Source organism: Megalobrama amblycephala, linkage group LG7 (genome assembly GCF_018812025.1).
Source record: "Megalobrama amblycephala isolate DHTTF-2021 linkage group LG7, ASM1881202v1, whole genome shotgun sequence".
NCBI classification, from domain to species: domain Eukaryota; kingdom Metazoa; phylum Chordata; class Actinopteri; order Cypriniformes; family Xenocyprididae; genus Megalobrama; species Megalobrama amblycephala.
Window position 1 is genome coordinate 18,600,223 of NC_063050.1, and position 19,283 is coordinate 18,619,505.

Sequence of the window (19,283 nt, forward strand, 5' to 3'; positions counted from 1 at the left end):
GTTAAAATACATATGTATCTATCGACATGTAGATCTTGATGTAGTAGGGGTGCCATATGAATCGTCACCATTCACTTTCGTTGCATGAAACTGATGAAAATTAAATTGAATGTTGAGTTTTGTGAGTTTTTAGTCAAACAGTTTAGTCAAACAACTCATTCTGTGATTCGTGGAAGAAATTACGTTATACTTTCGAACAACAAGTTAAAAATATAGAATATAAATTTCTGGTTGAAATATCCGTTTTTGTTTCTTTTTCCAATTAACTGTCCTCATTCCTCTATGTTTCTTTGTTGTAATTTTTATATAATCACTCTCTACTGAAAGCACCAAGCATGGTATAATTCAAAAAAACACTTTCATTTAGTAGGAAATGGGACAAGTTTCGTTTTGGCTGAAATCAGCGTGTTTATGACAGTGTGTTCTTCAGTCAGCTGGAGATCCGTCAGTCAACATGTTGTGCTACTGGGGAGCGCCGGTCAGAGAGGGCTTCGGTCTGTTAAAGCCTGACAAAGTCAAACATGGCAATAATGATATACGATCCATGTGTCCGAAATCAGCTGAGGACATGTCAGCTGGAAGGAGTTTTGTTGGATTTATCCGGAATGGGAAAGTCTCGGTTCTGCGATTGCGCGGGGAAAACTATGATCACGATGGAAAACTAGGTATGATTACACTATTTTTATTCTTATTGTTAAAATTATCATTACATAATACTTAATACATGTAAGATAAATGTCATAGCCTATTCAAAATGAAAACATGTTTGTTTTTATGTTTACAGTCTGAACAGAAGTTGAATTGATCAAAATATTTAATTTACTCCAGAGCAACTACAGCTGAAGAATAACATAATCAGATCGATTGTCTGTGGAGGAGCTGGTGCGGTTCTTCTTGCTGATGCAGGAAGAGTTCTCGTTATGGACAAATCTACTGTGTGCAGGTATGATTTTGTAGGCATAAAAGTATAAATTACCATAAATTATAATAACAAATATATATCTGACAAATTGTCTTTTCTCTGCAGGCATCTCAAAGGTCTGGAAAACAGGCAGGTGATTCAGATCACATGTGGAGACCAGCATTCAATGGCACTAACCAAGGGTATTCGCCATTTCATCTAACATCTGATGTTTTGTTTTAATAATTTGACATCTCATGAATTGATTGGCATTTGAGTGTACTGTAGATATGCAGAGCTGTTGTTGGTCTTTCAGATGGTCAGTTGTTCGTATGGGGAGAAAACTCTCACGGTCAGCTGGGTTTGAGGAAAGAACATCCTGGATCTCCGTCAGCTCAACAGGTGAAGAGTCTGTGTGGGATCCCACTGGCTCAGATCAGCGCTGGAGGAGACCACAGCTTTGTGTTGTCTCTCTCTGGAGTCGTGTTCGGATGGGGAAAGAACTCGGCTGGACAGCTGGGCCTCGGAGACACTACAGGTCTGAAAACTAAACCAGTAATAGTATAAAAGCACATATAAATGTACTACATTTGTGCAACACTGTGTCAAATCTAAATCAAAACATGAAGTTTTTTCACCACAGACAGACACGTCCCAACGGTTGTAAATAGTCTGAACCGAAAGAAAACTGTGTCCATCTCATGTGGAGGAGAACACACTGCCACTCTATCAAAGGTAGTATGTTGTAACAGATCATACATTTATGTTTTATATATTAGATAAAAAGATTAAATAAGCTTAAAGGGTTAGTTCACCCAAAAACAAAATTTCTGCGATTAAGTATTCACCCTCATGTTGTACCAAACCATAAGAGCTTCTTTCATTTTCGGAACACAAATTAAGATATTTTTGATAAATTCTGAGGGTATCTGAACCACACACTGGCAGCAACATCATCATTTTAATGATGTCTTTTACTACAGTTTTGGACTGCAAAAGGTGCAATGACGCTGCTTCCTATGTGTGGTTCAGAAACCCTTGGATTTCATCAAAAATATCTTAATTTGTGTTCCGAAGATGAACAAAGCTCTTGCAGGTTTAGTACGACATGAGGGTGAGTACTTAATGAAAGAAATTAAATTTTTGGGTGAACTAACCCTTTAACAGAAAATGTAGTAAACAGTTTATGTTTCAGGGCGGCACAGTATTCACTTTTGGATCCGGAGGTTTTGGTCAGCTTGGGCACAACTCGTTTAAAGATGAACATCATCCGCGGGTGGTTGCTGAACTGTGGGGATCTAAAGTGTCACAGGTCACATGTGGGAGGTAAACTTGACTTTTCACAAGCAATCTGTGTTTTAGAGCAGTTGTGCTGATTTCACAGTGCACCTTCTTTAGGGCTAATAAGCACATAATGATCCTCACATGGTTAAGATAAATAGCCCTAATACACGTCTTTTTATGGTTCAAGTCCGGTTCAGTAACTTTTTTTTTCTTGTATAAAGACGTCACACACTCGTATCAGTCTCATCGTCAAAACTGATCTACTCATTTGGATGTGGGATGCAAGGGCAGCTGGGAAATGGAGAAATGATCAAGCAGTCTGTGCCTTTACCAGTGGATCTGTCAAATGGTAGATCTTTTAACAGTATATTATTTTGTTATGAATATTGTTTTACTCGTCATGTTGCTCAGAGCTCTAAACTAAATGTTGCACACAGAATGTGATCATGAATATATGATTGAAAAACTCATCGCTGGGGAGAATCATTCATTTGCCTTGTTTTTCAAAGTAAGACAGGCAGTTTTCATTCATAAATAGTTTAACATATAAATTATTGTAGGATAATATTTTTACTATGTTATATTATTTGTAGGAGCTTGAAAGTAAGCCAAAATCCACTCTCAGAGGGGTTTTGACATTAAATGACAGAATGATTGACCGATGGGTGTCTGAAAGTGATTCATGGGCAACAATAAAGAAGTGAGTGTTTGACTTGTCTATTTACATGATTTTTTTTATGATATTGCTATAAATTGTATACTATGTCCATGTTGCTCTAAAAATATTGTGAAAATGCATGTGGAGCTGTGTGTTGCATGTGTCCTTCTTTTTAAACTTAGTAAATAGTAGAAATTCCATATAGTATTTATGTTATATAATGTTTACACAATGTTAGATTTTGCTGTATTTGGCTGAGCAGTTGTTTGGGTGGCTCGCCAATTTATTATATTTCTCTAATACATAAAATAAGTAAGCTTGACCAGTGTTCTTGTGGGGAGAAGAATTTATTGACAGTAGTATTGTAGCACAGTTTCTCCCTCGTCTATAGTGATCTGAACGACCAAATGCAGCTTAACACCAGGTGGAAACAGGGCCTGAGGCACAGTCACAATCTGACTAAAGATGACTGAAAATACACATATTCTTTCAACAATTTAGTATGTGGATCTTAATCTTATGTAGGATTCTTGCTATTATTTGATTAGAGGTTGTGACCTAATAATGTAATTGAGCAATTTTATATATTATAGTGATGCATATAAATAAATGGACTAAAAAGTATTGTTTTGTTATTTATAGCGAAATATACGCAGTGTTCTCCTCTGCTGCCTCTCTGAATGGAAGTTTTCTCAAAACAAGGTAAAATTAGTTAGTCTTATCTAGTAATTTCTCCTCCTTATGCCAAAAATGATTTCTTCCATCACAGATTTGATGTAACGTTCTGTCTTTGTAGTTGTGATGAACATTATCAGACGTCTGTGGAGAATTGTGGGTTGGATTTTGATCTGGTTAAAACATCCTTTGCAAAGTTATCAGAGAATGAAAGGTTGATCTCAGAGGTAATGATGAATCCAACATTTACAAAACATGTTCTGTACATTTTAAACAGCATGCGTGAGATGCAGTTCATGGTTTTTGGCACTTAGGTGATGAAAGTGGTTCACAATACACTGCTGCCATATCTGAATTCAAATCCAACTGGTGTTGAAGCTCTGAGACTTTACCTTCTCCTCCCTGAGCTCATCAGAGGACTTCAGAAAAAAAAAAGAACTGAACTCACTGGAGCACTGGCCTCCAAAATCCTTCAGTTGAAACCTGCTGCTCGCAAGATGTTAGGTAGGACCATTCAATCTTTGTGTTTTTGATCTTGTAATATTTGTCTAAGTATTTGTATGATATATTCTCAGAGATGTACTGGTCCAAACTCCCTGATGATTGGCTCAAAGGCTTAGTGAAGTTATTTCACAAAGAATCTGCTGAACTGATTGGCCAGATTTCTTGTGGTAAAACTGGCTATATCTTAAATAGACGCCTGAAGAACTTTTTGCAGATCCTTCAGATGCTCTATGAGGTGCGTTTTTTAAACATTTGATCTCAAGATGAAATTTATCTTATCATTGGATAATAGTTGTTTCTTTGTCTCTGTTGTGAAGGTCTGTTGCAGTATCCACAATGACATTACAAACAGTGATTTCATCATTCATGAGGTCAATGATCTCATAGTTACGGTGAGAATCAAAGCAATAGTGAATTCTGTTTCACAAAGATATTTTTGGACAAAAACCAAAATACCAGAAATTTCTCTTTTTTCTATACATCAATAGCTGCAAGTAACCTTGAAAGACCTGGCCATGAGTTTATTGGGCCTTTGTTTCACTGAAGATGCCGATGATTTGGTGACACTGAAAGATTACTACTTTGTGGGTATTCAAGGCTTCTGACAAGATACATATGAAAATTTAAATGAGATTTGCTTGACATTTTTTATGTTCTGTGTTCAATAACTTTAACAAATCTTACAGTACTTCCACGGATCTTTTCTTTCAGGGAATTATTGAAATATTGGTCAAGTTCCCTTTTGCAGCTGACACCCAATCTAAACAGAGAATGTTTTGTGTAAGTCAGAGATGAATGTGCTCAGTCATACATATGCAAAATAACTTAATTTTTAAGCAAGGTACCCTCAAACCTGTATGACTTTCTTTCTTAGGTGGGACACAAAATACATTTAAAAAAGAAAAAGAAAAAGAAAAAGGTTCAGGGGGATTCTATATAGAACTCTAGGATTCTTGACTCCATTTCTGTCAGGACCACTATCGTCAAATATGATAGATAATGCATAGAGTTTGTATTGGCGGTATGGTTCTGTTCTGGACAAGAACTCCCTGCGCATCCATGCAGCCTAGCATGGATAAGAGCAGGGAGAGCAGCAATAAACCCCCCAGGGTAAACAGAACAGGACCAACATGCAGATATCATTAAATGTCATGATTTAACATATACATTTTTCGAGAATTAGTCTGATTCAGGGGAAAGAATAAGGCCAATCCTGATTGAAGAGAGGAGGAGCTGGGGATGGAGGAGGGTAATTTGCTCCTGAGAAACGCAATGGCTGCTGATAATACTGAGGAGCTTATACTGTATATAGATGCCGTAATAGGCGTCGTATTCCTATAGGTAGACGCAAGTCACCTGGGAGTCAACTGATGCAAGCTTGACTGACGTGACCTGCCAGAACTGACGCTAACGCTAGATTTTAAAGAACCCTCAATGCCAAAAAGGTTCTATAAGGAGAAATGTCTTACATGATTGCATAATACCCTCATGTTTAAAAGGTTATTTGATGATAAACTATGTTTACAAGCTGTTTAATTCATAAAATGTAATTAAAAATGGATTAAAATTAATTCCCTTAAAGGTTCTATATTATAGAGCCTTTTCTTCTAAGAATGCAGGACATCTTGAGAAATGCCTTTTTTCCTTGAACCATACAATGGAGGTCAATGGACATCAAAACTGTCAGCTTACCAGCATTCTTCAGAATACTTGTGTTCCGCAGAAGAGAGAAAGTCATACAGGTTTAGAATGACATAGTAAATGATGACAAAATTTACATTTCTGGGTGAACTATCCCTTTAAAGCTAACATAATTGTTCCTCTTTTAGTACTTGCAGATGCGCTTACAGTTCTCTCCTGACAGAGAGAAGCTCACGTTAAATGACAACGTGTTGCACGTAAACAGGGAATCACTGTTGACAGACACCCTAAAGTATCTCAGACAAAACACCCACTCATTTTATCATCCATTAGAGGTAAAGAATTACAGAATTGAAATCAGATTTTAAAGGTCTGACAGTGCATTTTACCTTTATATTTATGAAAATGTCTCCTGTACAGGTGGTGTTCATTGGGGAGAATGGAATAGATTGGAGGGGCTTATCGGCAGAATTCTTCACCCTCCTTCCCCAGTCTCTTCTCAAATGGGAGAAAAAGGTGCTGGAAGTCCAAGAGAATTCATTGGTTTGGTTCAATCCTGATGTAAGTTCTGCCCCAAACAATTCTTATTCCTTCTTATGTGGTCTTCCCCATATATCAATATGCTTTGGTCTTTTCAGCACACGGAAGATAATAAGGATTTTTACTATCTTGGCGTTATCTGTGGAATGGCGCTGTACAACCATCATTACATGGACATTAACTTCCCATTGGCCTTGTTCAAGAAACTGCTCAAGCTGAGTCCCACTCTGAATGATCTGGAGGAACTGTCCCCTGTGGAGGCCGGGTAAACCATTAAAAACATTAGATTTTATACATTGTTTCACAGTGCAGGTCATGTTTTTAATTGTATTCTTAAAATCCCACATTAGAAGTTTGAAAAACCTTCTTGAGGAGGATGAGGACGTCGTGGATATACTCTTTTTGGATTTCACAGTAATACAGTTTGTATGGTTCACTTGTACATAAGTGTACACATCTGTAGTTTAAATGCTTATATTAGCCTTTTACCTGTTTCAGGTCAGAGGGCAAGAGCTCATTCCAAACGGAGGTCAAATTCAAGTGAACAAAGTTAATAGGTAGTGTACTATCTATCTATCTATCTATCTATCTATCTATCTATCTATCTATCTATCTTATCCATCTGTTTGTCTATCTATCTATTTTGCAGACAGAAGTATGTAGATTTGTATGTCGACTTTGTTTTCAACAAGTCCGTGAAGAATCAGTTCAAGCATTTTTCAAGAGGTTTCTCTGAGGGCTGTCCACTTGATATCTGGAGCATGTTCCACCCTGAGGAACTCCAGGAGCTTCTCCAAGGCTCCCCTAAATATGAATGGAAGGAGCTTCAAACGGTAAATGTATTTGCAAAATTGGCAAATTTCTAACAAGTATTTAACACATTTAGTATTTAAGACTTTTTCTGCTTCATCTTCAGTCGGCTTCCTATGAAAGCTGTTCTGCCTCTGATGAGCTTATCAAGAACTTCTGGACTGTTTTCTTTGAGTTCTCTGAAGAGAATAAGAAGAAAATTCTGAGTAAGCTTTAACATTTTTTTGATGCATCAACGACATCATTTGGACATTTAAGAAATATTATTATTGACTCACGCTATTTTATTTCAGTGTTCTTGTATGGAACGGACCGTGTACCTGTGGGAGGTTTCTCAAAGCGCCCTCTGAAGATTTGTCAGTCAGATGGTCCTGATCCAGATGACCGTTTACCAGAGGCCCAGACCTGTTTTGGCAGATTAATTCTTCCCAAATACAGCGATATTAACACACTTCGCAACAAGCTAGTACATGCAATCAACTTTTGTGAGGTGTTTGGAAGAGGGTAACCGTCCCTCGAGGTTCGAAACCTCCAAAGTTCCCAACCCCAACATACACCAAGTGTGTGTTGATAAAACTTATCTTTCTAGCTTATCTATTTTTACATTTTTTAAATTATGTGATTTAACTTTTACTGAGCTTCTTTCTGTCACAAATTTGAAAAATAAACACAGCTCAGTCAATGTAAATATTTATCATAAAAACTGTAAATAATTGTAAATAAACAATATCAGAGCTATAGATATTGTATTTTTTTACCTATTAGTATTTTAGTATTTTAAATTACCTTTCATTGTTTATGCTTTACAGCTGGTAGAATAACTGAACTAAGGTATTTTGTAATTTGTATTATCATATTATATAGAATACATGCATTAATGCTCATAACCTTATTGTATGCCTGTTATTTGTTGGTTCTTCAAACTTATTTAAATGCTTAAATTAAAAAAACAAAAACAAACATGTTGTAGTAACTGTCACAGGTTTGGTGGCTGTAAAGCCCAGAACACACCAAGCCGATGCCGACGAACTAGTGGCGACGAAAACAGACCGTAGGGTTGACTCATGTCGGCAGCGTCTGGGTCCAAAGTTGCCCTGACACACCAAACTAATGCTCGACAGCCGATGGCGAAGTAGCACGTCTGTTCTGCACCTGCGTAAGAAGATATGACTTTCTGTACCAGCAGGTGGCAGTAGCTGAACAGCCAATCAGAATGATCAGATGGCCCGACGGACCGACGAGTTCCGATGTCGATTCAACATGTCGAATCGGCCGAAAAACAGCCAACGAGGACCAACTTCAGCCGACGGTGCGGAACACACTGAGAATACTTAGTTGGCCGACGAACAAAAACTGCCCGACAGCCGACCGTCGGCTTGGTGTGTTCCGGGCTTAATAAAACATACAACGAAGGAGATCCTTATGAGACTATTAATATAACTCAAAACACATACAAGACACTACACAACCACTTTAACTCAAACAGGATCAATCCAGTACAGAGGAGAGCTGATAACTGAAGGCTTAAAGGATTAGTTCACTTTCAAATAAAATATTCCTGATAATTTACTGACCCCCATGTCATCCAAGATGTCCATGTCCTTCTTTCTTCAGTTGAAAAGAAATTAAAGGTGCCCTAGAATTGAAAATTGAATTGACCTCAGCATAGTTAAATAATTAGAGTTCTGTACATGGAAATGACATACAGTGAGTCTCAAACACCTTTGTTTCCTCCTTATGTAAATTTGATTTGTGAAAAAGACCTCGGAAGAACAGGCGAATCTCAACATAACACAGACTGTGACGCAACAGTCGGGATCATTAATATGTATGCCCCAAACTTTTGCATACAGTGGGTACGGAAAGTATTCAGACCCCCTTAAATTTTTCACTCTTTGTTATATTGCAGCCATTTGCTAAAATCATTTAAGTTCATTTTTTTCCTCATTAATGTACACACAGCACCCCATATTGACAGAAAATCACAGAATTGTTGACATTTTTGCAGATTTATTAAAAAAGAAAAACTGAAATATCACATGGTCCTAAGTATTCAGACCCTTTGCTGTGACACTCATATATTTAACTCAGGTGCTGTCCATTTCTTCTGATCATCCTTGAGATGGTTCTACACCTTCATTTGAGTCCAGCTGTGTTTGATTATACTGATTCGGACTTGATTAGGAAAGCCACACACCTGTCTATATAAGACCTTACAGCTCACAGTGCATGTCAGAGCAAATGAGAATCATGAGGTCAAAGGAACTGCCTGAAGAGCTCAGAGACAGAATTGTGGCAAGGCACAGATCTGGCCAAGGTTACAAAAAAAATTCTGCTGCACTTAAGGTTCCTAAGAGCACATTGGCCTCCATAATCCTTAAATGGAAGACATTTGGGACGACCAGAACCCTTCCTAGAGCTGGCCGTCCAGCCAAACTGAGCTATCGGGGTAGAAGAGCCTTGGTGAGAGAGGTAAAGAAGAACCCAAAGATCACTGTGGCTGAGCTCCAGAGATGCAGTCGGGAGATGGGAGAAAGTTGTAGAAAGTCAACCATCACTGCAGCCCTCCACCAGTCGGGGCTTTATGGCAGAGTGGCCCGACGGAAGCCTCTCCTCAGTGCAAGACACATGAAAGCCCGCATGGAGTTTGCCAAGATAGTGAGAAATAAGATTCTCTGGTCTGATGAGACCAAGATAGAACTTTTTGGCCTTAATTCTAAGCGGTATGTGTGGAGAAAACCAGGCACTGCTCATCACCTGTCCAATACAGTCCCAACAGTGAAGCATGGTGGTGGCAGCATCATGCTGTGGGGTGTTTTTCAGCTGCAGGGACAGGACGACTGGTTGCAATCGAGGGAAAGATGAATGCGGCCAAGTACAGGGATATCCTGGACGAAAACCTTCTCCAGAGTGCTTAGGACCTCAGACTGGGCCGAAGGTTTACCTTCCAACAAGACAATGACCCTAAGCACACAGCTAAAATAACGAAGGAGTGGCTTCACAACAACTCCGTAACTGTTCTTGAATGGCCCAGCCAGAGTCCTGACTTAAACCCAATTGAGCATCTCTGGAGAGACCTAAAAATGGCTGTCCACCAACGTTTACCATCCAACCTGACAGAACTGGAGAGGACCTGCAAGGAGGAATGGCAGAGGATCCTCAAATCCAGGTGTGAAAAACTTGTTGCATCTTTCCCAAAAAGGACTCATGGCTGTATTAGATCAAAAGGGTGCTTCTACTAAATACTGAGCAAAGGGTCTGAATACTTAGGACCATGTGATATTTCAGTTTTTATTTTTTAATAAATCTGCAAAAATGTCAACAATTCTGTGTTTTTCTGTCAATATGGGGTGCTGTGTGTACATTAATAAGGGAAAAAAATGAACTTAAATGATTTTAGCAAATGGCTTCAATATAACAAAGAGTGAAAAATTTAAGGGGGTCTGAATACTTTCCGTACCCCCTGTATGCCAGCCCATGTTCAAGGTATTAGACAAGCCAGTATTAACGTCCGGAGCTGCACAGCCGAGTCATCAGACGTTATACAGGTAAGCAAGCAAGGACAATAGCGAAAAATGGCAGATGGAGCAATAATAACTGACATGATCCATGATATCATGATATTTTAGTGATATTTGTAAATTGTCTTTCTAAATGTTTCGTTAGCATGTTGCTAGTGTACTGTTAAATGTGGTTAAAGTTACCATTGTTTCTTACTGTATTCATGGAGACAAGAACCATGTCGTTATTTTCATTATTAAACACTTGCAGTCTGTATAATTCATAAACACAACTTCATTCTTTATAAATCTCTCCAACAGTGTAGCATTCACCCTGTTAGCCACGGAGCACAGCCTCAAACTCATTCAGAATCAAATGTAAACATCCAAATAAATACTATACTGATATGCTGCATGACGAACACTTTGTAAAGATCCATTTTGAGGGTTATATTAGCTGTGTGAACTTTGTTTATGCAATGTATTATAGAGTCGCGAGCTTGGGGGGCGGGGAACGCGAGCATTTAAAGGGGACACGCACAGAATCGGCACATTTCTAATTATGCCCCAAAATAGGCAGTTCAAAAATTTAATAAAAGAAAAATCTATGGGGTATTTTGAGCTGAAACTTCAGACACATTCAGGGGACACCTTAGACTTCTATTACATCTTGTAAAAAAGGGTTCTAGGGCACCTTTAAGGTTTTTGATGAAAACATTCCAGGATTATTCTCCTTATAATGGACTTCAATGGCCTCCAAACGGTTGAAGGTCAAAATTACAGTTTCAGTGCTGCTTCAAAGGGCTTTACACGATACCAGATGAGGAATAAGGGTCTTATCTAGAGAAATCATCAGTCATTTTCTAAAAAAATAAAATAAAAATGTATATGCTTTATAAACACAAATGATCACCTCATTCATTCTGTAAGTTGAATATGGAAGGTGTGGGACATACAGCGTAAGCTTTTTGAAGAATACGGAAGGTGGTCTGGCAGAAGCACTTTTGAGGTGATCATTTGTGCTTATAAACCATATACATTTTTGAAAATGACTTATCATTTTGCTAGTTAAGACCCTTATTCCTCGTCTGGTATGGTAAGCCCTTTGAAGCTGCACTGAAACTGTAATTTTGACCTTCAACTGTTTGGGGCCAGTTGAAGTCCACTATAAGGAGAATATCAAAAACCTTAATTTCTTTTCGACTGAAGAAAAAAGGACATGAACATCTTGGATGACATGGGGGAGAGTAAATTATCAGGAAATTTTTATTTGAAATTGAACTAATCCTTTAAATACAGATCTGAACAAAGGGAGAAACAAAGACACACCTGAACAGAATACTGCTTGGGTGCTGCACACCACAGAGTGAAAAATAAATACTTTTTTGACATTTGAATTCTCCGCTGTAATGCGATCTCACGCGAACATATTTTCCATTTGTGCTGGTAGATTACAGCAAAACAATCCACATGCACCCAAACCTCTGCTCTGGTCGCGTCGCAGGAAAACACATTGTGTCGTAGCACTAAAGAAACAAACACCAACGATATGTCTCTGAATGACAAGAGACCGAGGCGAGAGAAGTGATACTTCCTCATGCATAATACCGCAATCATAATCTTATGCATATTACAGCGCAGTGATTGGATTGAATGAGCTTTAAGTCATGAATAAATGTAGAAACTGATGACGTCAGCATGTTCAACCAGCCCATACTTGGAGGCAACCAGCACTCCGAATCCTGCCGGAAGTACACAATGATGTCAGATTTTATGAAGTTGCTCTGACTTTGCTTTTCAAACCGGAAGATAGATTTAGATTTAGAGAATGATACAGGGTTAGTTCACTTACAATGAAAATAATGTCATTTATTATTCACCCTCATGTCATTCTAAACCTGTAAGACCTTCATTCATCTTTGGAACACAAATTAAGTTATTGCTGATGAAATCTGATGGCTCAGTGAGGCCTCTATTGAGAGCAAAGCCATTGAAACTCTCAAGGTCCAAAAAGGTACTAAAAACATATTTGAAACAGTTCATGTGAGTTCAGTGGTTCTATCTTAATATTACAAAGCGATAAGAATAATTTTATAAATATAAATATAATATTAATAAAATAACGACTTTTCAACAATCTATATGGGCCGATTTCAAAACACTGTTTCAAGCTTCTGAGCTTTATGAATCTTTTGTTTCAAATATGTTTTTAGTACCTTTTTGGACCTTGATATTTTCAGTGGCTTTGCTCTCAATAGAGGCCTCACTGAGCCATCAGATTTCATTAACAATATCTTAATTTTTGGGTGAAGATTGTCTCGAAAAATGTGCCAAAGTGATGGGCAGCAGAACAGGGATAAAAGTTTTATGTATGTAGTAAATATTTTGGTTTAATATGAAGCCAGTGTGAGCAAAAATTTAAACAACCAATTTTTTTTTCATTTTTTTTTCACAATTGAAAAAATATTGTGTTCTTTTTTCTGACTCTTGCGATGCATTTGCTACATGCAATACCAGCTTTATCCAGCAGACGCCAAACTTTACCTGTTTTTGGTGAAGCTTCAGGTTTGAGCCAATTAACAGCAGGTGTTTCTTGTCACACTGATACTACAAATGTGTTGAAATGAAAAGTAATTAAGCACAGGAACAGTCACATGAAACAGCAGAGGATGTGGCTGAACAGTCTTCTTATAGTTTTTCTCAGCTCTAATCATTTAGTGTTCTCATTGAATTTTGATGGCGGTGATACTAACGTTGATCTGGAGGAGGACTGGAACTCGATGGAAAATTTCACACTAAGTGCAAATGGTGGTGGTGGTGGTGGTGATGATGGTGATGAAGATTTCAGAGATGGATTTGTACCACAATTCAAAACCGGTTTATCAGGTTCAGAAGAAGCTAAGATTAAGCCGCTTAATCTACCGGGGTCGGTACGAATACCAGCATCTATGCTACACAAAGAACTTTTTACCCCAGAAATCGGCGGTAGGCCGATGCCTTCGCTGGTCAAGTCAATACTTCTGGCCGAAAAGGCCGCTGGGAAACCTGCGCAATCTGTCTTTGCTCCTGCGTCAAAGATGGTTGATGTGATGTGTTACCTGGACCGGATTCATGTGAGAGTGCTGAAAAGTTTGTTTACCAACCCCAGCGCATGGAAAGACTTAAAGCTGGGAACATGTGCTGTCAATAAAGCCACGGATACTCACTATCACTTCCTGTACTATCTGAAAGGATGTGAAATAATTCGAGGGGTGGGTGACGGTATTTCTCATCGCTACTCCCCGTCAATGACCTTTCTAGTGATGTGATATGTTGTTTTATTTCAGGAGGATGCCAATCGTGTGACTTACACGAACACACTCTACTATAGGCCTATGTCAGTTGCCACCGAGCTGATTGTGAGGGAGCTTCCATTTACTGTGCCTATTCGATGTAGCTACACAAAGTAAAGTGGTTTTTAACTTCTGTGTGGTACATCTTGTAGCGTTAAGTGCATTCAGTTTAATTGAGTGGCTTTTTTTTGTTAACTTAACTTTAAGGTTCCATCGCTCTTATGCAGTAGGATTCTTACCCCACATAGCAGGTGGAACCTTCTACAAGCCCCTACACCGTCAATCAGGGACCAGACTTGCTGCAATGGATGGTATGTTGTAAATCTTTCCTTTCAAGTATTTGAAAATTGCATTATAATGTACCTTTTAAGTTCCTCTACAATTCTAATTTAAATTTATGCATGTATATGATACGTGTGCGTGCAAAAGTTTGGGTTACGGTGAGGCACTTGGGAGAGAATGTTAAGTCGGTTGTGTACCCTTACTGTGTGAGGTCATTTTATAACTTGACAACACAAATCTGCTGTACAGCTCATAATACAAATGCTTTTTTGAGCTGTTTGAGTGCTCTCATAATGAGCTTCACATTTCTTTCAAATTCTCCAAACTTTTGCCATGTTCACTTCCAAGTTGGGACTGGACTGGTGGTTGTGATCACCATGATGCCTCAAATTCTGTTGATTTTGAGGTTAGTTTGTACTGAATTGGTAATATTGCGTGTGTAAACTGATTCAATTTTGTCTGTGATTTTCAGCGTCTTGGAACAATCTTCTGGTTGGCCAGAGCTTTGTCATTGGCAAACCCATGTGCTTTGAAGCTAAAGGTTCCAGCATGGAAACAAGAAAACGGATGTATCTGAACAGTTGTTTTGTCACTTCCCACCCAAGCCCTTTGTCACCGGATAAATATCCTGTGGTAGAGAATTATGGGTAAATATGCCATCTACATTCTAATTTGAGAAACCAAGCACATTGAGTTGGGTTTTCCATGTTAACGGAATGTCTTTAAGGTTGACTGTAGTTTAGGTTTCATAGAGCTGCATGATTCTGGATAAACTAAACCAGGTAACATGTAACTTACTAGAGGTTCTGACAAAATAAGAGCTGCTGTCCATTTAAAAAAAATTTTTTTTATATATTTGTATATATGTATATATGTGTGTTTCATTACTGGATCAGAATGTGTAAATGTGTATATAATATCTATCTATATCTCACTTGAATGATTGCATGGCAAATAGAGTTGGAGTTTAAGTCACTTGTTGCCACCTACTGGTGTATGGATGCAATTTTATACAATTATTTCAAGAGTCTAGTTACTTTCAAAAGGTGATTTACTCTATTTTGATTGATACCTTAGACATCCAGTGTTTATATCCAAACTATAAACTTATTCCAGTACTTCTGTGACTTTAATTTTAATGTTTGTAACTGACTACTGTTTGAATACTGTTTGTAAAGCCGTTTCATAACTATACATGACAACTGCTCTCACTGGTTCAGCAGCAGTGCCAATGCAGATTTGAATGTTTGCTGCGATGGTACTTGTTAAGGTTAATAGACATCGGCAACTCTGTAATTTAGGAATAAAATCACATAGGTGTTTGAATTGAGGTCACAATCTTTTAATTGTGTAGCTTTGTAACAGAAGAAAAATGATTGGCGTTTCTGTTTTGTTCCAACTTTATCTCTGTATAGATGCCTGGTGGACAGTAAGAACAGCGCTCTGACAAAGTTCTACACCAGTCCTAACAAGTTGACTGTGAGATTTTGTATGACCACTTTTATGTTTAAAAACATGGTTTCCCAGCCATCATCCAAAAAGGTAAAAAAAAAAAAGTTTAAAGTTTTCATGTTTAATACATTGTCTTGTTGACCTTCCTTTAAAAAAAAAAAAATAAAAAATAATAATAATAATAATAAAAATAAATCTCTTCCCTTGATAGAGCATGGTTATGCATTGTGAGTTTGACTTTGGACCAGAGACCCCTACACCTAGTGCCAAGTCATGCACGTATAACGCAAAATACAAGGGGTGAGTTTACACGCTCTCCTTTATTCCCAAACTTTCTGCTCCAATCTTCCTTGAATATCCTGTTACTGAACCATCTTGATTTTTAGAGTAAAGACTATTAAAATAATCCAAGACTGTAAGTGTAGACATTTGTGTGCTTCAGGTGGACCGAGCTGTATGGTGATTCCTCTGTCTGTAACTGCTGTGCATCTACATGTCCTGCTCCTCTAAGGGCAACTGGTCAGAATTAATTTAATTTCCCAAATTAAGTTTGATTTGCTCAAATTGCTTTCTCACTGACCAAGATTTTCTGTTTCTAACAGGTAGGTCAATGATCACCAGTGACTCCTGGGACTTGAAGATGGGAAAGGGATCATCACTTCTTTCACCAAAGGAGACCATGCCTGATTTCTCATTAACTGGCCATGCTGACTTTGCGCTGTTCTGGGAGTCCGATTACTAGGAGGATGTCTTTTACAGATGGCAGATGTTTTAAATTGGATCATAAGATGACACTGTTATAATTAATGTGGTTATGCCTTGACAAGTTAAAGTGATATAAACAGAATTTGCTGATTCTTGTCTTTTTTTTTTTTTTTTTTTTTTTTTTTTCCACCACCATAAACATTTGAATGCATGATAAATAAGTACAAGATTTAATGGTTTTTCACATACAATACACATACAATATCACAAACTAAGTGGTTCTTTTTACAGAACACTTTTTACTGATCCATATTCATATATCAGCACAGGCATGTTTCTAATCATCTCCAGTAAGTGTGTTTTGGTTTTTATGTACAACTCCTCATTTAATAATGGCAGAAACAAGTTAATTGGCTTTCCTGTTCTGAACTCTTCGGGAAGTCCAATTTCAGTAGGAATAAGAGGGTTCCCAACCAGAGCGTGGTCAAATGCTTTGTCTTCGAGTTTCTGTAGGAGGAAGGTCAGCAGATCACTTAACTTCAAAACCATCTGCTCAGGGTCCCAAGATGAGGGGTTGTTGACAAGAAGATGCAACAGTGCATTCTTCAAATGGTAGCTTGTTAGCCCACATGGTCCAGTCAGGTCAGTTTGGTGTTTGTGTAGGAAGGAAAGGATCTGCAGACAATGAATATGGCACGCATTGTCAGGAAGCGTTTTGGTTGCGTGCTGAAGAAGGGCGTTTTCATAGTGCGTAAAACACATGGGCCAGTGGGTATCAGGAAATATGGTAGAGGGAAGATGGGAGCTCAGATGTACCTCTGTGTCTTTAAACCTGACAATGGGAGTGAGGCTGAACAGAATGACCTGTCCTGACCTGAACCGAACTTTCAGACTTCTAGGGTTTTCCTTATTCTGGAATATTAGCTCAAACTCATATTTGTGGCTGATGTCTTTCCATGCTTTCCTAATGGCTGTTTTAAACCACTTCACAACATGTGTTTTTGCAAGATATGAGCTGTTCTCTTCACATAGAAGGTCATTAATGTAACTTTCAGTTACATGATCATCTTTTTTGTTATCTGGATGTAGAAGGCACAACATATCATCATCTAGGTTGGAATTGCTGCAAGGGCAGGTGGTTGAACTGGCTGCGCCTTTGACCATCTTGATTTTGCAAAAGTACTGGGTGGTTGAAGAACCTCTACTTTCTTTCAAAACCTCAAACTCTAAGCTATATGGTTTTGGTGGGATGATGGGTATGTGTATGTCGCACGTGATGCTCTTCCTTGAAGCCCATTGCTCGTATAAGCTGCCAACACCAACAAGGTCTGCAATCTTCATGTCTGAACCTGCAGCGCTCATATTTTTCACAGTTTCCAGAAGGTCGTTCACAAAACCTTCTACAAACTCACAAGTTTTCCATCTGTGACTGGGTGGAACCAAGACACACTGGTTATGGAAGCTAGTTAATGTCTCGTTATCAATATTAGATATTCCAGATAAGATGTTCTGGCATTGCATCTTCCTTTGCAGTTTGAAACCCTTTCTCAGGAACATTTTCAAAAAACGAAGTAATGAAATCAAGGAGAGTGTCTTCCAAAAGTACCAGGTGAAGGTGTCCTCTTGATCACTAGATTGTTTCCCTTGAGTTGTCATTGTCGACCCTTGGCTTGAAGTGGATTTGTTTTGGTCAACGACCAATCCCCGATCAACTTCATGATGGGTGTCAATCCGGCCGCTTTGTGGCTTTTCCGGCTGTGTTGCATCCCCCTGAGAGACGTTCTGGTCCACAGTAGACCCTGACTGTTCCACAGTGACTTGTTCATGTGTTAGGTCTTCCATATGCAATGTCCATTTGTCTTTGTCAATATCCAGTATTTCCTGGTCATCTGGTGCAAACTCCTTTTGGCGGAAGTCATTTTGCTCTCCCACTGGGGACATTTGCTCCTTATGCTCCGTGGTCTTGACATTTGGCATAATTTGTTGAACATCTGACATATCCCCCTCTCTTCTTGGCACCATGCGATCACTTTGTGACACTTCCTGATTTGAATGTGGCAGTTCAATGGCAACAGCGTGCTCCCCTTGTTCTAGCTTTGTCCTCTCTTTCAGAAGAAAGTGCTCATGGTTTTGCATGCTCACCGTGATGCTGTCATCTTGGTCGTGAGTGACATTGTGATCCTTTGAGAGCAGCATGCTGACGACAACGAAAAACACTTTTAGAACTGTGTCCTCCATCCTGTGAATGGAAAAAAAATTACTTCCTCTTCACAAAGCTGTATTTTCTCTATTAAAGTATTTCAAAATCCATGAGCTACATCATAATTGACAATAAAGAATAAAGTAACTATTGAGTATCGAGATGCTTTTGAAATAATCAAGTGTAATATATTACTGCTCTATACTTCCGGTAGAAATCGTGTATGTCATTCTCAAATATTGTTTTTTTAATTTACGTTATCCTTTATTGCCTAATGCACATCTTTAATAATATTACCTTAATATTACCTTACCTCTCAATATCACACCTTTAAGTACAGAAAACGAAGTCTCGCGTAAAGCTGAAAAAAGAAAATGGTTGAAATTGTTTTTACGAGGCTCTGTTCGGGGTTTTTTTTGCTTCTCACACAGGATGTACACTGTCAGAGTTTGAGTGTGACTACATGCTTCCTGATGCTGTCGTACAACCCCTTCCTCTTTTTTAAGACTGGTAACATACCTCTACATGCAAATATATATGCAAGTTTGTACGATTGCTGTGTATGAATGAAAAAAATATAGTGTGAATCACTTGTATTGAAATAAAACATATTTGCATGTACTATTTATAAACAGTAACCTCTTTGATTGTCTCTAATGTGCTCTTAACCTTGTTAATTTTGCATTTAGATATCCTTTTAAAAATGTGGTTTAAATTAGTGATGTTATGGTGTTGCGCTCTTTTTGAACAAGTCTTTTGGAGAAAAAAAAATCATAATACTCCAAAAGACTTACTGGTC

The 19,283-nt window shown here is 38.3% G+C and overlaps 3 protein-coding genes across 5 annotated transcripts; 2 read left to right on the forward strand and 1 right to left on the reverse strand.

The window, feature by feature from the left end:
• Nucleotides 1-8,597, forward strand: LOC125271940 (probable E3 ubiquitin-protein ligase HERC4). Of its 2 annotated transcripts, none has more exons than XM_048196319.1 (24): nt 1-665; nt 829-943; nt 1,028-1,104; nt 1,218-1,439; nt 1,545-1,636; nt 2,097-2,227; nt 2,407-2,534; nt 2,623-2,693; nt 2,779-2,885; nt 3,486-3,545; nt 3,640-3,745; nt 3,833-4,022; nt 4,094-4,257; nt 4,340-4,414; nt 4,511-4,606; nt 4,734-4,802; nt 5,852-5,998; nt 6,084-6,224; nt 6,302-6,468; nt 6,554-6,617; nt 6,702-6,760; nt 6,853-7,036; nt 7,120-7,219; nt 7,307-8,597. In XM_048196319.1, the coding sequence occupies exons 1-24, from the start codon at nt 455-457 to the stop codon at nt 7,519-7,521; spliced, it is 2,991 nt and encodes a 996-aa protein (XP_048052276.1). In that variant the 5' UTR covers nt 1-454; the 3' UTR covers nt 7,522-8,597. The 2 variants fall into 2 exon arrangements, with proteins under 2 accessions (XP_048052276.1, XP_048052278.1); XM_048196321.1 differs by having other exon boundaries at nt 524-665; nt 785-943.
• A 4,543-nt stretch (nt 8,598-13,140) lies between these two features.
• zp3c (zona pellucida glycoprotein 3c) lies at nt 13,141-16,426 on the forward strand (the record flags this gene model as incomplete). The annotated part of the gene is made up of 8 exons (XM_048198403.1): nt 13,141-13,764; nt 13,840-13,958; nt 14,053-14,156; nt 14,600-14,774; nt 15,543-15,669; nt 15,791-15,879; nt 16,022-16,098; nt 16,182-16,426. Coding segments are annotated over 8 exons (1,455 nt in total), but the record flags the coding sequence as incomplete, so codon positions are not given.
• LOC125271945 (inositol 1,4,5-trisphosphate receptor-interacting protein) lies at nt 15,454-18,938 on the reverse strand. Of its 2 annotated transcripts, none has more exons than XM_048196326.1 (2): nt 18,798-18,938; nt 15,454-18,523 (listed from the first exon to the last, which is right to left on the reverse strand). In XM_048196326.1, the coding sequence occupies exon 2, from the start codon at nt 18,520-18,522 to the stop codon at nt 16,570-16,572; it is 1,953 nt and encodes a 650-aa protein (XP_048052283.1). In that variant the 5' UTR covers nt 18,523; nt 18,798-18,938; the 3' UTR covers nt 15,454-16,569. The 2 variants fall into 2 exon arrangements, with proteins under 2 accessions (XP_048052283.1, XP_048052284.1); XM_048196327.1 differs by having other exon boundaries at nt 18,782-18,911.
• Between the last annotated feature and the right edge of the window lie 345 nt (nt 18,939-19,283).